At 43.7% G+C, this 17,314-nt stretch overlaps 1 protein-coding gene across 1 annotated transcript in view; it reads right to left on the reverse strand.

Annotated features, from left to right (window-relative positions):
* Scrn1 (secernin 1) overlaps positions 1 to 17,314 on the reverse strand; it is a 63,522-nt gene that overhangs the window by 15,784 nt on the left and 30,424 nt on the right. The window contains exons 3-5 of the mRNA XM_031381968.1: positions 13,350 to 13,531; positions 4,310 to 4,512; positions 1,627 to 1,821 (exon numbers count right to left, since the gene is read on the reverse strand). Coding sequence (XP_031237828.1) covers positions 1,627 to 1,821; positions 4,310 to 4,512; positions 13,350 to 13,531 — 580 coding nt within the window. The remainder of the gene's footprint in view (positions 1 to 1,626; positions 1,822 to 4,309; positions 4,513 to 13,349; positions 13,532 to 17,314) is intronic.

Consider the following 17,314-nt stretch of genomic DNA (forward strand, 5'->3'; position numbering starts at 1 on the left):
ACACAAAATATTAGCATTTTTTTTATCTCTTCACCTACCCCATGTCCCAACTTCTTGTCTCATGAGTTCCTACCATATTGAACCTGTCTCTTACGTGTTGGCAATATCTCTCTCATCTGCCTTTTATTTCTGTCCTTTGCTTCTCCCAGTCCCCACCCTCTGGCCCCCAAGTTTCCCAGTCTGGACTGTGCAGGTGGCGCCCCCTAGAGTTATAACATTCTCCTCCACCCTCTGCTTCCTGCTAACCAGTGCAGATTTAGGGTTGATGTTTGAACAGGGTAAACTCAATAATTTCATCACTAGATTTGTTTTAGCTTAAAACTTTCATAACTTTTTCATGAAGTTCCCACTTAAAAATGAATACTTCCACACCATTCTATATAGCAAGCTTTTGTGTTTTGTTGTTTATTTGCTTGGGTTTTTTTGTTGTTGTTTGTTGTTTTGTTTGTTTGGTTTTGCTATAGGTGAAAGTCCCAAAACATTATTTTACATCGGAAGTCAGAAAACAGTTTCTTAAAAAACCAGGTAGAAGATATTTTAAGCCTTGGACCATGTGTTCTCCACTACACTTTCCCCACATCAACTTCTCGGCTTCACCATTATAGAACAAAGTTGGCCATAGGCAGTTCCCAATGAAACGGGTTTGTGCTGAGTTTGAACCTGGTGTGTCCTCCAAATGCCATGCTGAAGGTTCGGCCCTCGGGCTATGTTACTATTGTGAAGGGCCTAATAAAATAAGGAAGATGGGCTCCTTGGGGGCGTGGCCTTGAGGAGATATTGGGACTCTGCCCCACCCCCATTGCTTCCTGGCCATCGTGAGGTAAGCAGCTTCCTCAACATGTTTCAGCTACCATGATGCCTGTTTCCATTTCAGACCCAAAAGCAACAGAGCAACTGATTCAAAAATTTCTGAACCTATAACTCAAAGTAAACTTTTCCTCCTGATAAGTATTTTTATCTTAGGAATTTTATTACAGTGATAAGAAAACTGACTAACATAGTATGACTATTTTCCAATAAAACTTTATTTACAAAAGAAGCTGCTGCTAGAGGATATACGTCGCAGCCATTAGTTCTAAATGCTCAATGCTTTGATTGATAGATATGTATGTAGAACTAGCAAATAGAAAATGTGACCATTATTGGCCTGGAGGTGTATCTGTTCATGTATATAAACAAAGAGCAATTCATTTTAGTACATTTACCGAAATATAGATTCTTAATCAGAATTTAGTAATGTGTGGCATTGCTTTATGCCACAAACAGGTTATAGGGAGAACTCAGTTCAACAGTCCAATGTAGAAGTTCATGGAAAAAAGTAAACTCAGGTACAGTGAGAAGACTTCAAATATGTAGAAGGCTTATCTTGCAGGCTTAGTAGGAGAAGAAGGGTTCTTCTAAGTTTCTGGAGTTATAGAGAAGACTCCAGTATCACAAAGGATCACATGATAATAGCAGTGTTCAGCATCAGTAGAAATAAGAAACCTGTACAGGTTCCTACAAGTTGTAGAAGCTGCATGTAAACACACCAGGAAAGCAAAGTACAAGTTTGTGTTTAACATACAAGGCTTATTCTCTACCCCTCCTCTTTGTCCACCCTCCAAAGTTTGGAGCAAGTTAACTTACCTTCTTGCTTTTCTAAGCTGTCTTTGCCTGCACAGCCATCCAAATGGTCATCGGCTGGAGAAAAAACCTGGGCAAAATTGAATTCATCCTCTCCCGTCCACCAGCCTTGACTCTGAGCATAAGTCCTGAGTTCTGGGTGTTCTTCGTCCATCTTAGTAGTGAGTGAAAGATGATTGCAAATGCTCCTCACTCCCTCTGCAAAGAGTTTGATGCATGGTTAGTGGAGGAAACCCAAGACTACAGGGAGGAATCAGTTCCATTTCTGAAGGGAGAAATATAAAATCCTTGATCCTCACTCCAGGAGACATCCAAAAAGATTCAGCCTGTCTGTCAGACATTATAACAGCTTAGATGGATGTCAGATTTACTGATCTTAAGTTCACAAACAAAATGAAACACTCGAAGTCCTTCATTCTGACTGAATAAATTCTAAGCATGCACAGTTACAGGGAAATTGAACAGGTCTTGGGAAGAACTTCTCAGGAGACTCGGGATCTATGTCTGACTCCTCGCTGGGGATACTCCACAACATTCACAGGCTCCTCCTCCCCAGGAACACTCTCTCCTACCTGGAAGAACACTTCTGCCACCCTCTCCCCCTCACCCCCAGACAGGCAAAGGGTGACTTGGTCTCTAAGCTTCGAGGTGCTGTTGACTGCAGAGGCTAGGTTACCATTGCTCACTCAGAAGGACTGTTCACAGAGGCTGCTGCCAAGGAGCATGCTGAGCCTCCACACTCTTGGAGAATGAAGTAAGAAGGAAAGAAGAGGCTGCCTCAGAGCTCTATCTGCCTGAATCCCACTACAGTAGAACCATTACAGCCTGAATCCAGGTGCCCTGAAGCCAGATCAGCTGAGCCATTTTCCCAGGATCCCTTGCTTTGATGATTTGTACCTCCAAACTATGCACTCCTGACTGAGAGGCTCTGGTCATTCATCATTCATTTTTCTCCCAAAGGGTATCGCTAATGTAAAAATCTAATTAAGTAACAGAAAACTGTTATGATCCCCCCAAAAAAGCGATATTGAGACCATTCATACTAAGCTAGTCAAAGAAAGTACTTGAGTACTCCACTGAGGTTATTTTCCTAGAGGGCCGGTTTGTAGTACACTCTTGTTTTTTTTTAAGAATCAGAACTGAGAGGATAGAGTTCAATAACTCCCACCGACATCAATCTAGTGCTGTTGGGGTCAAAGAACATGAAACAGATGAGGGAAAAAAATGGTTGTTTGAAAAAAATGTTTAGTGAAAAACAACACTCATTTTGTAGAGATGGACCTTTATAAGCGATGCTTTGAAGGAAGCCCTGCTTCAGAATGTAGTTACAGATCAAAAAGTCTTAGATTCTACTTAAAAGCAACTGGACTGCTTTGAAGCCCAGCCCATCTGCTTTCGTGGGAGAGCCATTTGATAGCATCACTTTGTCTTAGGGAGGTTTGTGTAAAGGAGTTTTAAGTTCCTGTAGTGGGGGGGAGCTGGAGGTCTGGGGTTGGGGAGGGAGGGTCTTTTGTTCTACAAATGCTCAAGACCAGGGAATCATGCACAGACCCTGAAAGATAGATGCTGGGATTATGGAGGTAGGAAAACTCGCTGATGGCTCTGCTAGCTTGTTCCACATCATATGAGAATGAGAGGACACAGTCTACACACACATAGGGAACTGGTCTACCCTCTTGTTCTCAGCAGGGTAACTTTGTGCATAGAACATGCACTAATCATGGGGAAGCCTCCATTACTGGAACCTGTCCACAAAACTGGGTTTGACTCCCAGTGACTGTCAAGATCTGGCTAAGGTCAGATTTGGTTCTGATTATCTAAAAACTGGAGCAGCAAACAGATTGCATACCTAATATCTTTCATAATTAACTGGTAAAACTTCATAGTAAACTCAGCTGAACAAAAGTATGCAGTGGTGTAGAGGCTCAAGAACAGGACAATATTGACCTACTAGCCTGAAACTTGGTCAGAGAGAATGTTGATGCACATGGTGTGTATTTATCAGCTTGTCGAAAGGAGTGCAAGGGGACTGCCAATGACCAGTCTTCTTTGGAGTTATGCAGGACTTTCAGAAGCCCTTTAGCCAATTCTAGGACTCTATCCCATTGGTAATCTGAGGGGAGAGCCCTGGAATGGTGGTACACTGTCTCGGCACTGAACTAGAAACAAGAAGTAACATGAACCAGGGGGGTACTTCTCATGTAGATGGCCAAGTCCAGGATGCCCTCCGAGGAATGGAGTCTCAGACATGTGACCTGGTTGGCACCCAGTGGCACTCAATAGTGCTCACAGATCCAAGTTTCTATTTTAGAGGATGGTCTAAGCTTAAGCAGCTGTGGAGTTGCAAGTGACAAGGGATTTGTTGATTTGTTTTGATCCAAGACTCCTCATTCTCTTGTCTAACCCATTGTCATGGTTTATAGTCAAAACTAGATATGTCCAAAAAGCAAAAAGGAAATGTAAAGAATCAGACATATACTTTCTGAGTCTTGATGTCCCTTCAGGAGACTCCAGATATACCTCTGCAAGCAAGGTATCTGAAAGTGAAAGGCATGCCTAAGCCTGAAGGGAGATGCATAGAGGATGTACCACAGCACCACAGCTCTTCTGGGCCAGCCCAGCATGTCTGACCAACATCACCTCAGTGTGTCCTATCATCAAAACTCTTTATCCTTTACCCCCTCACCTGTGATTCTCTCAGCAGCCCAATACTTCCCTACGGTCTCCAGCACCCAGGCTTCATCGCGATCCACCAGCAGATATGCACTTTGGAAGCTGTGGCAGGAGTGTGCATCTTCATAATAATTTCCACCTTGTCCGTGCTCATCCAATAAAGAAACAATGATGTCTAAGGCTTCTTTAGCTGTTGTCCCTCGTTCTAAGCCAAGCCTGAAGGAAATCATAAGCATACCTCCATCATTTCGGGTCACATGATCATTACCATAACAAGGGAAGGTTGGAACAAAGTTAAGTGAGGAAACATGCCAATATGTACAAACGCGTTAAATATTCAGACCAATGTGCGAACTGCTTAATAGAACTTTAACTCAGAATGCCTCTCTTAACACATCCAGTTAAAAACTGTAGAAATGTGTTCTGCTGTCTTTAGATTTGATTGTCTTTTATAAGAATAGAAATATCAGGGGCCAGTGGCTGCACTTTCCATACTGGAAGATCAGCCCCTTCTTGCTCTTAGCTGACCATATGTCCCGTATAATTGTCCAGCTCCCTCCTGACTACTGCCTAAGAAAAAGGAAATCTCCCTAGCTTAGATCAACGATTATTCTATGGTGGGTATCTTGGATACTGTTAACCTATTTGTGTCTCTTCAAAGTTCATGTTAAAAACCTAGCACCAAGGAGATGGTATTAGGCAGTGGGTCTTTGGGAGACGATGAAGTCATTGACAATGGCACTGCCCTGAGTGTCAATAGTGTCCTTTATAAAAGAGGCCTCCTCGGAGAGCTGCCTTGCCTCCTTTCACCATTGGAGGACATGGTAAATAGGTTCTGTGTATGAATCAGAATGCATCCACATTAGACATTAAACACTGGTACCTGGATCTTGGACTTCCTTGTTTCAAAAACTATGCACAACACATTTCTGTTAATGATCTCATTTATGGTGTCTTGTTTCAGCATCCTATAGTAGACTGAGAAAACTGGTTCTAAGTGTTTGGTTGCCAGCCATTGTCCTCTGGGCAATAATTTGCTCAGAGATCTCCCTAAGAACAGGTTATATATGATTGGGTTTTTTTCTACATCCTATCCTCCTACACATCAGGCTGTGTCAACTGATGCTCTTTACAGCATCAACTACCAAAAGAAAATAGGCTCTGTCTAAAGTGATCCAGACATCTTCTTTCTTCAGCCCTATCAGTGAATAAGTCTGTCAAGGAGAGTATAGACACTTCCTTCTGTGTGACCTTGGTCAGCTTGCATAATAGATGTGAATTTCGGCTTTATAGCATCTATAAAACACGTCAAGGTCACCAGGGTGTTATAAGATAATAAACATAAACACACACACACCCTAACAGTAGAGCCATGCTAGTAAACAATCAACTTCAGCAGGTGGGGTGCTGTGGTCCAGACACTCAGAGCACGGGACCTAGCTCCAGCTCCTGTTATGCCACTCAACAGCAATATGATCTTAGTCATGTGACCTTTATAGTTGTTTGTCCTCATACTGGCAATGAGCACACCCTACCAACTGTTTCTCAAGCTGAAATACATATCGTTCATTTATTCATCCTTTCAATTGGACTATTATTCAGCTCATAGGTGCTCACATCTTAGAGCAAGTGGCAGAGCTACTCAGGTAGAGACGTAACCTGTCCTTGATAAATTCATGACTTGAGAAGTAATGACTATTTAAAATCTCTCCACCGAACATGTCTTAAGGCATATCCCATGTGCTGTCATGGAGAAGAAAGGATAATACAGCTGCAAGCTATAGACTGAGCCCTGTAATTGGCTTATGTTCATGGTCAAAGCATTTTCTACCAGTTCACTTCACAGGCTCCTTTTAAGCTTATTTAGGAAGACTTGATTACAGAGCCATAATTTACAATGTTGAGCCTTAAATGAGTAATAAGAGAAAATCCTGAGCCATGGAATTCACAAACAAGTAGCTGGGCTTCAAACTATTGTCTGAGAACTCCCTCTCTCAAAGGCAGCACATTCTCTCTCTAGCATGAATAAAGAGAATATTCTCACTGAAATCTACATGAAGTAGATTTCCCTGTGTCGAAGCCATCATCTCTTAAAAGAAGGAACACCTCAAAGATTTGGAACAAAGTCTTTTCCAGGGTCTTTTGTCACAATGCCTCATGTGACCCCAGGCCTCTGCAGGATGAAATATGACCCACAGGAACATATTTCAGGAGCATGAGACAATGGCTAGTGTAATAATCTCTGGAGAATTCCTGTTCTGTAGATTCTAGTGTGCATGGCTGATGTCCTGGCTGCTGGAATCCCACCCAACTTCTGTTCCTGTACTTTTCCTCCATCCCAAAATGCAGGTAGGATTCTGACTTCACTGCTCCTCAGATCAACACACGGGTTAAATGCTATCTATGCGTTTATTTCACATGACCATTCCCACCTGGCCTCCCAGCCATGGGATAAGGATAGGATTACCCACTGCAGAGTACAAGGCAGGTAAGGACACTGGGACTTCACCCACTCCTCCTGAGCTCAAGAGGTACAGATGAATCCCAAGTCAATGGACAGGAAGATATCACTCAGACCTAAGGCATGTTTTCAAGCTGTACCCACCCATTCTCACCTCTAGATGGGTTCTATGCATATTTTCCAAATGAAAAGAACATGTTTCTGACCCAGTGCCCAAGTTGACTTAGTGGCTATACCTTAGCCTAATGCAGACCAGGACAGAGATGGGTTGGAAGGACCCAAGCTAGTCTCATTCAAACATCTACATCTTTCCAAAGTGCTTTGACCAAGTTGTTCTGGCTCTGAGAGTTAGATGCTCCTGAATTCAGTTCTTGGTTTTGTGAGAGGAAAGAAATGAGGCTCATGGCCTGAAAGGACCTCATCAAACAGCACCCACACTTTGGTTTAGAAATCTGCCCACTGAGCTTTGCTATATCTGTGACTGTAGATCACAAGAAGCTCCCCTCTATACCCCAAATAAGAACTAGGTGAAAACTGGATTGAGTTTAGCAAACCACTGCATTTCTGGAGGAAGTAATGAAAATAATTGGTAGACCACCCCCAGAGGACTCTGTTCTCAGAGGACTCTCTTGCAAATTACCTTACCCCTTCCTACCAACACATCCTCACAGTCCCTCTGGTTTGTAGTCTTTTGGACATTTAGAAGATTCTCAGCCTTTAGCAAGGGCCCGGGACTCAGGATAAGGCTAAGAACAGAAAGTTTGTGCCCATCTTCAAGTGCTGAAGCCGCTTCTCCTGTGTAGGACAATTAGAGCTTTGGGAAGTGGTTAGGCCATGAGGATGGAGTCTGTGTTGAGATCAGGGTCCTTAGCAAAGAGACACAAAAGGTTGCCCTCTCTGTCCTCTGGCCTTCTGTACCTTAGATGGGACCTGTTGGCACTGTGATCTCGAACTTCCAAGCCTCTCAAACCGAAATACAAAATATCTGTCATTTAAACCTCCCAGGCCTTTATGACTTTGTTGCAGCTTTCCACATGGACTAAGAAAAGTGGTAAGTGAATGTTATGTGCTGTGTGGACTTGAACTTTAAAATTTAGGGAAGGTCATTGATTTGTATCGAGTTCTTACAACAGGCTTCAGCTGGCCAGTCCAGACCAAACTGAAGCTAAAAATCTCATAACTGGAGCTTTTGGGAACAGGAATATTCCACTCTTACCCCTCTTTAATGAGTAATAGATTCTAGTCTGCCTGAGTCAGCATAAGGACATCCCTGTAGCTGTAACCCTTACAAAAAAGTAACCTGAAGTCACCTCATGCTAATGGGTTTCTTTTTTTCTTCCCCATGTTATTCTGTTTCTCCATCTCTACTCTATAAAAGCCCGTGCTTCACTCTTGTCTTCTGGGAGCTTTCTGCTCTCCAGAGTGAAGGCTGCCCAGGTTCCCGCATCAGGAACAAACGCCAACTCAGTCTAAAACTGAATCTGCTGCCATTTCATCTGCTGACAGGAGACCTTTTGACTCCTTTCAATTTCAGTGTTCTGTCTGACTGGAAGAAGTGAAGCACGATCTAATCTGAAGAGAACTGGTACCCTGGTATTCCAAGTCCAGCCACCTTCTAGCCCTGGGGTGCTGGGCAAGCCACTTAACTTCCCTGATTTCCAGTTTGCTCAGCTACCATAAGGAATTAGAAAACCTAGCTCTTTGGGTTGTTATGAGTATTAAACAAAATAGCACATATAAAGCAAGATTCCTGAGACAGTTAGGAAAATTGACTTTAACTGTACCAGGGCTTCTCCTTTCCCACCACCTGTGAGCTCCCACATTCACTAAGAACCTACCAAAAAAACCCCACACATACCTGTCCAACTTTACCTCAATTTTCTTTCAAGATCTGAGATTTCTGACACGAGGAGCAGCTGATGGATTGTGTTTATAATGACAAGATGTTCTGAAACAATGAGACTGGTCAGGTTTAGTGCCAATGCCAAACTCAACTAGACATAGGAAAAGTCAGTCTGCAGATGGCTCAGAGGACCAGAGCTCAGATACCATGAAATGCTGGGTGCTCACCTCTGATTTCAGCTCCCTGGGAATTCAAAGACAGAGGAAAACCCAGAGTAAGCTGGCTGGTAAGGCTAGCTCTACCAGAAAGCTCTGGATCTTGTTGAGAGACCCTCCCTAAAAGAATGAAGGGGCAAAGTGATATAAGAAGATTCTGGACCTTGGGCCTCCACATGCATGCACACTGCACACACAGACATGGGAAATGAAGGGTGGGGGACTCTGCAGAAAAAGAAGAGGATGAAACCAGACTATAAGGGTCAGGCACAGTGCATAACTAGAAAGCAGCACTCTCTGGATACAGCCGGCATCCCACCTTCTTGGAGAACAGAGGTTAAACTTGGGGGATTCTGAGCTAGCTGCTAATCCTTCAGCATCTTTACACCACAGGTGTTGGGAAAGCCACAATTTAGGGCTGCCACCCAGCCCCACTTCTAGCTGATTATAAGGTATTAGCATGCTCTATCTAATTAATGGGACCCATATGCCTCCTGGGCCTCATCATGATAGAGGCCAAAAGACATCATCAGGACAAATAGACCTTGGATTTAATGGATTCCAGGTGTAAGAGACACTCTGACTTCCAAAAAATGACCCCCTATTTTAATGTTAGCCCTTGCCCACTGCTTGGTATTTGGATCCGTAGTCACTAAGAAGCAAGACTATGTGTGTATGTGTGTGTGTTGACATGCCTCTCAGTGTTGGGGGTTGGGGGGGAGGACTATTCAGAGATACATAAGAAAGGAAGAAAGAAAAGAAGGAAGGAAGGAAGAAGGAGGGGGAGGAAGAGAGACAAGGGAACAGACAAAGCTTGGCTTTTACCACTAAGAATGAATTATAACAAGTGTTGCTTAATCCTTACATTCCTACACATTCTAAGAAGCACATGCAAATTATACCTTTACCCTGAAGACTCTGTCTATTAAACCGAGGTTGTCACTCAGTTCTGTCTCTTGGAGCTCACATGTGGATGGAAAGCACAAAAGGACCAGGGTATGCAGATGAGGAGCAGCTATATTCTTTGAATATTCAGCCACAGTTTCACAGACACTTGAAATAGCATGTGAAATATAAATAGCCTGCTCTTCCAGGAGCTGCTCAGGAAGCTGGCAGCCAAGCACAGAGGACAAGCAAGGACAGTGCAAGAAATGATGCCGCGAACAGCAACAGCTGGAAGAGCCAGAGCATGTGCGGAAGGCGATCTCCAGCTGTGCAGCAGTGTATTCTCTGCTGTATGCTCCACCTGCTGTGCTGAGGTAGACTGTGGGCCAACCCTGTGTACCGTGTGTGTGTGTGTGGGGGGGTGAATTTGCCTTCCTAGCAGGCTCCTGGGCAGTGTTTCTGTGGAGGCCATGCTCTGAGAATGGCTGCCCTAGAACCTTGCCATGTGTGAGGTTTTGATCAACAGTATCCATAGCTCCCCAGTTCACATTGGGGCTCAGGCATCACTCATAGGACTTGTTTGGTATGGAAGATTAGGTTTAGCCAGTTTAAAGCTGGGACCAGACTTTGAACTTGACCTGAACTCTAGGTACAGACTGTGCACCCCTCCAAGAAGAGGCCAGGGTCAAGGGATTTGTCATACCATTCTTATTGCAATGGCTGTATATGAGCCAGGGAAGAGATGTCAACTTAAATAACTTCAGGTCAGCCATTATCTACTCCTGCAATTGATACTATCGAAGATCTTGATAACTCTCACAGCAATCATTATCTACCAAATACAGCTTCTCTGTCCCTACTCTCCAGTTCTGTAGACTTACCTGGAGCACATCTCCCCTGAACATCCCAAGTGCCCCAGGCAGGGGTCTACGGAATGCTAGCTCTGGAATTCATACCCTGCAGTGTCTGTGAGGGGCTAGCTCTGGAATTCACACCATGCAGAGTCTGTGGAGGGCTAGCTCTGGAATTCACACCATGCAGAGTCTGTGGAGGGCTAGCTCTGGAATTCATATCCTGCAGTGTCTGTGGAGGGCTAGCTCTGGAATTTTGTACCACGTCTGTGTCATCGTATCGCAGATCTCCCTGCTTCCTCTCTGTCACCTTCAGTTGCCCTTAGATTTGTGCTTTTCACTTAAAATTGACATTCACATGGATACTGTGACCCTCCCCATTAAATTTTACACTTTCAGTATTGTTTATATTTTACTCACTGATCCACCACTGAAACCAAAAATAATCCATTGCAGAATCATATCCAAAATAAGACATATTTATATCTTCATCCAAACTTAATCCTAACAATGTAACAGTGGTTCTCAACCTGTGGGTCTCGATCCCTTTGGAGTCAAATGACCCTTTCAGACATCCTACATATCAGATATTTACACCACAATTTATAACAAAAGCAGCATTACAATTATGAAGTAGCACAAAAATAATTTTATGGTTGGGGTCACCACAACATGAGGAACTGTTTCAAAGGGTCTCAGCATTAGGAAGGTTCAGAACCATTGGTTTATAAGTTCATTAGGTTGTATAGATGTTTGGTCTGGTTAAATTGTGTGTGTCATATTATTTATTTATTTGCAAATCTTTTTAAAATAAAGCTTAAAAATAATTCTGTCTCTCTTGATTTGATTTTATATAAGGATCTGTGCTGCTGGGTTTGCTGCCCTCTCCCTGAAGGAGACTATAATCCCTTTGCAGCCCTGAGCTTTTTCATGTGCGGAGAGTGAAGAGCACACTGACACTGAGCAGGCTACACTGCTCACAGGGTGGAGAATCTCAGGAAGATAAGGTGCTCTCAGGGAGGAGAGGCGCTCTCCGCCAACACTCAAAAGTTAACTTTTAGGATTAGGATTTCCACAAACTCCCTAGGTCCCAAACTGCAAAACTCTCACCAAGCCATGGACGAGGGACTTAGAGATGATTTTGTTGCCGATTCTTCATTTGGGGGTAGGTGTTTATTTAAAAGAAACAACACATTAATGGAGCTGCAAAAAAAAAAAAAAAAGCCCAAAACTTGGTTTCTTTGTGTTTTGCTGGAGAGAAAAACCTTGAACATATAAAGCTTTTTCTGCCTTTTTTCCCATCAATTCTTATTTTACCCAGACTAACATCTCAGCATTCAAAAGGCTGAGACAGGAGGATGGATCATCAGTACTGGGCCTGGGAGGCATGGGTTACAAAATAAAACACTATTTCATAGGCGGAAGGGAGGGAGGGGAGAAAGAAAACAAAAAAAGAAATTAAAGGGGCTGGAGAGACGGCTCAGCAGTTAAGAGCATTGACTGCTCTTCTGAAGGTCCTGAGTTCAAATCTAGCAACCACATGGTGGCTCACAACCATCCGTAATGTGATCTGATGCCCTCTTCTTGTGTGTCTGTAAACAGCTACAGTGTACTTACATATAATAAATAAATAAATCAAAAAAAGAAAGAAAGAAAGAAAGAAAAGAAAAGAAAATGACCGAGAAACGCTTCCCAAGGGCTGTCCCTAGCAGATCTACACGGGGTTGGCAGAAGCCATAAGTCATAGGGGCTTCTGGGTAAATGGGCAATTTTCCTCTAGAAAAAAAGAAAATTTGTCTAAACCTCAATTATTTTTCTTAAGAAATTAGCTTTGGGAAGAAAGTTCTAAAGCTGTCCAATATAGGCCTCATATTGAAAGGCCAAGGAAACCTAGCTCAGAGAACAAGCATTTCTTGGTATTTCCATCCACTCCCCTCTGAAAGACAAGCTCTCCAGCGCCATCTTCATTCAGTGAGGTGATTCTACTTCAGAGGAGTCCTGTTCTCTCCCACACTAGTCTCCTCATGCACTCAGCACTCAGATCACCCTCGTGTGCCAGGCCTACGCCCCAGTCCTTGTGCCACAGGGGTGACCGGATACCAGGATCCCAGCTCCCAGCTGCCACAGCTGGCTTCTTCTGGGCCGTGTGTTTAAGAATAGGAAGAAAGCAAGGAGACCACCAAGGAGAAGACAGAAGAGGGGGTGCTCCATCTGTGTTCTTTGTTCTTTTAATATCTTATGCACTATATTTATTGTTTTCTTCTATGTTATAATTTCTAACTCAATAGAATTCTATTTAAAAATATTGTATATAAAGGTTCAGAATATGAGCTTGTAATGAGGAATTTTAAAGACATGTTTTAAAGACATTATTCATTTTCAGGGTTTCTATTAAAACAGTTTATATAGAAAATTGTATAACCACTACCACAACCTAAGTTTAAAACATCTTCATTATTCCCAAAGACATCCTCCTACCCACTCTACTCCCCTACCCTATCCTAACCCCAGAGAAGCATTCCTCTACTTTCTGCCTCTGTCACTTCTATGATTCACACAAGTGGCCTTTGTATCTGATGTCTTTCACTTAGTGTTTGTCAAGTTCTCAAGATCCTATTTGTAGCACACAGCAGTATTTAATTATTTTTATTGGCAAATAATATTCCATTACCGTCTATTCTATTTTCCCCATCATCTTAGAATCCCATGAAATAGAACTTCTTACAATACAGAAGGTACAGGAAAAAATTAATCCCCACTCCCATTGGCGGATATGTCAAAGAATCACCATTCTGTACCTGACCAGATCCATCCCCAGTAAGGCTTCTGTCTCAGCAGCTGGTTCTCGGGCATTGATGGCTTCATTGGCTATGCATACCCCGTGTTCATTGGCTCCCATTTCTGCCCCCCAGAGCCAGGCAGGTCTGCTTATCACTATGGCATGGGTCCTGGGAACTTGATCAATTGAGATGTAAGTGCACTGAAAAGGAAAAGAAGCAAGAAGATGTCAAAGTCATCTGTCAGAAACCTCTTAGTTTCCATCTTGGTACCTATGCTGGACCATCATATTAGTAACAGAGCAGAGAGTAAAGTAAAAGACCTGAAATACAGCCTCCAGATACCCTGGGGCAGCCCGGGGCTCCTGTGCTGAGCACCCCTGTGCTTTGCTCAAGCTGGTCTGTTCAAAGAGTTTTCCCCACAGCATCATTCCCGCCAAGTGTCGAGCTGGCCACTGCACTACCCTTCTCTGCTCGCAGCCCCATATGGCCCCCAGAAAGCCTCCTCACATGCAAAACCCCAGCTATCTCAGTGGTTTCCAAACTTTCTAGAAATCATAGGTCTCTAGCTTCAAATGAAACTTTACCCAGAAACCTAACCCAGAAAGCAGGTAAGCAGATGCTTTGTCTAAAGCAAACTAAAACAGGACTTCTGGGGCCCTTAAAATGATCCCTCCCCAGGGTTTGTGGGACATTTGACTACCTAGTAGTTAAGGGAACCTGGAAACGGTGCTACCATTGCGCTTCCACATGACAAGGAGTTCTCATACGCACTCACTCCCCTGCCTAACCACTGGACTCTCCTGCTAAGCTAGTGAAACAGAAAAATCTTTCCAGAGAGGTGGTGTACTTCACCATTGACAAAGCCACAGTTCCCACTACTCCAAGAACCGGAGCCTAATTGAAAGACTTGTAAGGTATTTTTAACCTCGGATCCTTCTGCCATGGGCTGGAGATGTTGGAAGAGTGCTTTCCTATCATCCAGAACTTCCTGAGTTTGAGCCCATAAATCGGTTATGGTGGCATGCATGGGTAATCACAGCACTTGGGAGGTGCTACATAGTAAGTTCAAGGCCAGCCTGAACTATATGAGACCCTGCTCCCATAAATAAATTAATAAGCAAAACCGCAACAAAAAATAAGCATCTTTCCTTCGAACAAACTGTTGCACAAAAAGAACTGGATAAAGCTGGTCCAACAGAATCAGGAAGGGGCATAAGGCCATGGTGGGGACAGCCACTGGATGGGAAAAACCATTCCTACTCTGCTTCCTTCTGTCTTCCCACATCATGTCTCACTCCATCCCCCACGGCCACCCAGGAGACTGGCCTGTGGCACTCAGTTATCTGTAGGGTCTTACGACTACCTTCTGTAAGCCTGCAATGTGCTGTTTGTATGGTGTCTATGGTGTGGAAGCACCAAGTTAGCTTCAGGCTCCATCTACATTTCAAATTGGGAGGCTGAAAGAACTGATCCAAGGCAGCCTGAGATAGCGTGAGATAGTGTTCTCTTTTTCTTAATTCAGGACAGCTGTTCGTGAACTGAATGCAGCCCACATAGTGACTCTGCACTGATTCTCTCTAATCCCTAGATCTGTCTGGACTAGAAACACAGGCAGTACACACACTCCATGGCTGCAGCCATGGCTTCAGCCTCTGCACCAGGTGTTTCTCAGCACTGGGATAATATTATTTTGCCTGATACATTTTTGGAATCTGAAAGTTAATTAATCCCAGAGGTTTCCAAGAAACCCTTGAGAGGTGTGTGTGTGTGTGTGTGTGTGTGTGTGTGTGTTCGTGGTGTATGCGCGCATGCATGTGTCAAACTAACAGTACAACACTCTTGAAATGTTTTCCCTGATTTCCTTGCTGAAAATAACTTGTTTTAAAAAAGGATCCTCGCAGAACAAAAAGCTGACCCAGCAGGGCTCACAACTATATTTCTCCATGCTTCTTTAAATGGAACTGAAGTCTCCATCTTCAAAATGTATTCACTGTAGTTGTATTCACTGTAGTGTACAAAGAAAGCAGTTCTGCATCATTATGGCTTCATGTGCAATGACCCCTGATGCCCATGCGTTAAAGGCCTGACTCCCCGGGGTGATACTACTGGGAGATGGTAGATTTGTCACCAGACATTTAGGGCAGTCTCCCCAGCTCCAGGGGCCCCAGCAGACTAGGCTCAGCTGCCTATGCAATGTGCCAATTAAAAAGAGCAGCCACGGTGAAAGAGAATGTCAAGGAGCTAGTGGATGTTGGGAAGAGTCCAGTGACCCTTACTTCGTCTTTGGGTGACCAGTGATGGGCTCTAGGTTTTAATAGGGAGATAATCTGGGCACAAGAGCACAGGGTATACACAAAGCTGAGGTACAGCCTGTTGATCACTGTCTTAGCTGATTCTGAAAGGTGGTCTAAGGAAGCCTTGTTGCTTATGAGACAAGTTGGTTCTTGAGAAATGATCACTTCTATCCAAGGCCTTCTTCTGGGAGGTGGTCATCCAGTGAGGCACTGCTGTTCCCGGAATTCAAAGGGACTGCAGGTTTAAGACGATAAATGGCCTCTGTGCACTCATCCTTGTCGGGAAGTAAGATAGGCAAAGCAACATGAGGCAAAATAGAAAGATGAGAAACTTAAATAGACATGAGAAGGGGGAAAAGTTCCTCACTCTAGGATCTAGTTTGCCTCTGAGAGCCTAGAAACTTCAACACAACTGGTAAGGCCGAAATTACCAGTTTGCTTTCCTAGAGACATCTCAAACAAGAATATTCAAGACAACAAATGAGGAGGGTAGAGAGGTGGCTCTGTGGTTAAGAACACTGGCCTCTTTTTCAAAGGATGTGGGTTCAATTCCCAGCAACCACATCGTGGCTCACCACCAGCCCACACCAGTCTATAACTCCAATTCCAAAGAATCTCCTTCAGCTCTCTATGTCCACCAGGCATGTACATGGGACACAGACATATATCAGTCAAAACACCTACACACATAAGATAGAAATAAATAACAAATGATCAGTGCTTACTGAAGCCCAGAATGCTTATACCCCTAAGTTCCATTAAATTAGCTCTCCTCTCTCATTCATCCCTAAGTCCTAATACCACTCCTTTAAAAAATGCAATTACATTTACAAAGAGAAATTATTGATACAAGAAACTACATCATCTCATATTGTTCCCTTAATTTGAAATTTTTAATTTTAACCATTGCTTCATCTTTAAATATCATAAATTACATCCTTTGAGGACAGCCTCGGGATCAAGCACACAGCAAGGCAGCATCTTCGTTCTGAGACTGTGCACTCCCTACCCATTTCCTGTACAGATCCCTGCCTCAGTGCCTATTCCGTTTATTAACGGCTTCACTCTGGCTCATCCTGAAACTCCTCTGTGTGGTAGAGTCAAGCATCCAGCTTTACCTGAGCTGAGGCTTTTGGTGGTAACCCTACACACACACACACACACACACACACACACACACACACACACAGAGACAGACACACCTGGAGTGACTGACAGGCCAGGCTGATGTGCATTGTTAGGCAGGAATCTGACACAAAGTAAAAAGACCGAAAAACCAAGGCAAAGGTCTTTCTCCTGCTTTCAGCTACCTGTGGGTCCAGACAAGGAGCTAGTGTTTTGTAGCAAAATGGTCAAAACCTGTCATGGAGTCCTTAAGAGAGTTACAGCCTTGTGAGAGCCCTGGATCCCTAGACCTGATCCAGAGGTGATCTTAGGGGGACTACAGACTCTGGCCTCTTTCTAGCTCGATCCCTGAGTCTTGATGTAGGTGGTTCTTAATCACATGCTTCTACCTTAATGGGATGCCTTCCCACACACCTAACAGTCACAACTGGGACCCCCAAACTGGGAGCCAAAATAAATCTTTTCCTTCTAAATTTTACCTACCTGGAGTTGCTTATGCTGATAAAAGCCTGAGTAACCCAGACATTGGCCCAGACTCTACACAACTCCAGTGACACAGTGACA

Source organism: Mastomys coucha, unplaced genomic scaffold (assembly GCF_008632895.1).
Source record: "Mastomys coucha isolate ucsf_1 unplaced genomic scaffold, UCSF_Mcou_1 pScaffold20, whole genome shotgun sequence".
NCBI lineage: Eukaryota > Metazoa > Chordata > Mammalia > Rodentia > Muridae > Mastomys > Mastomys coucha.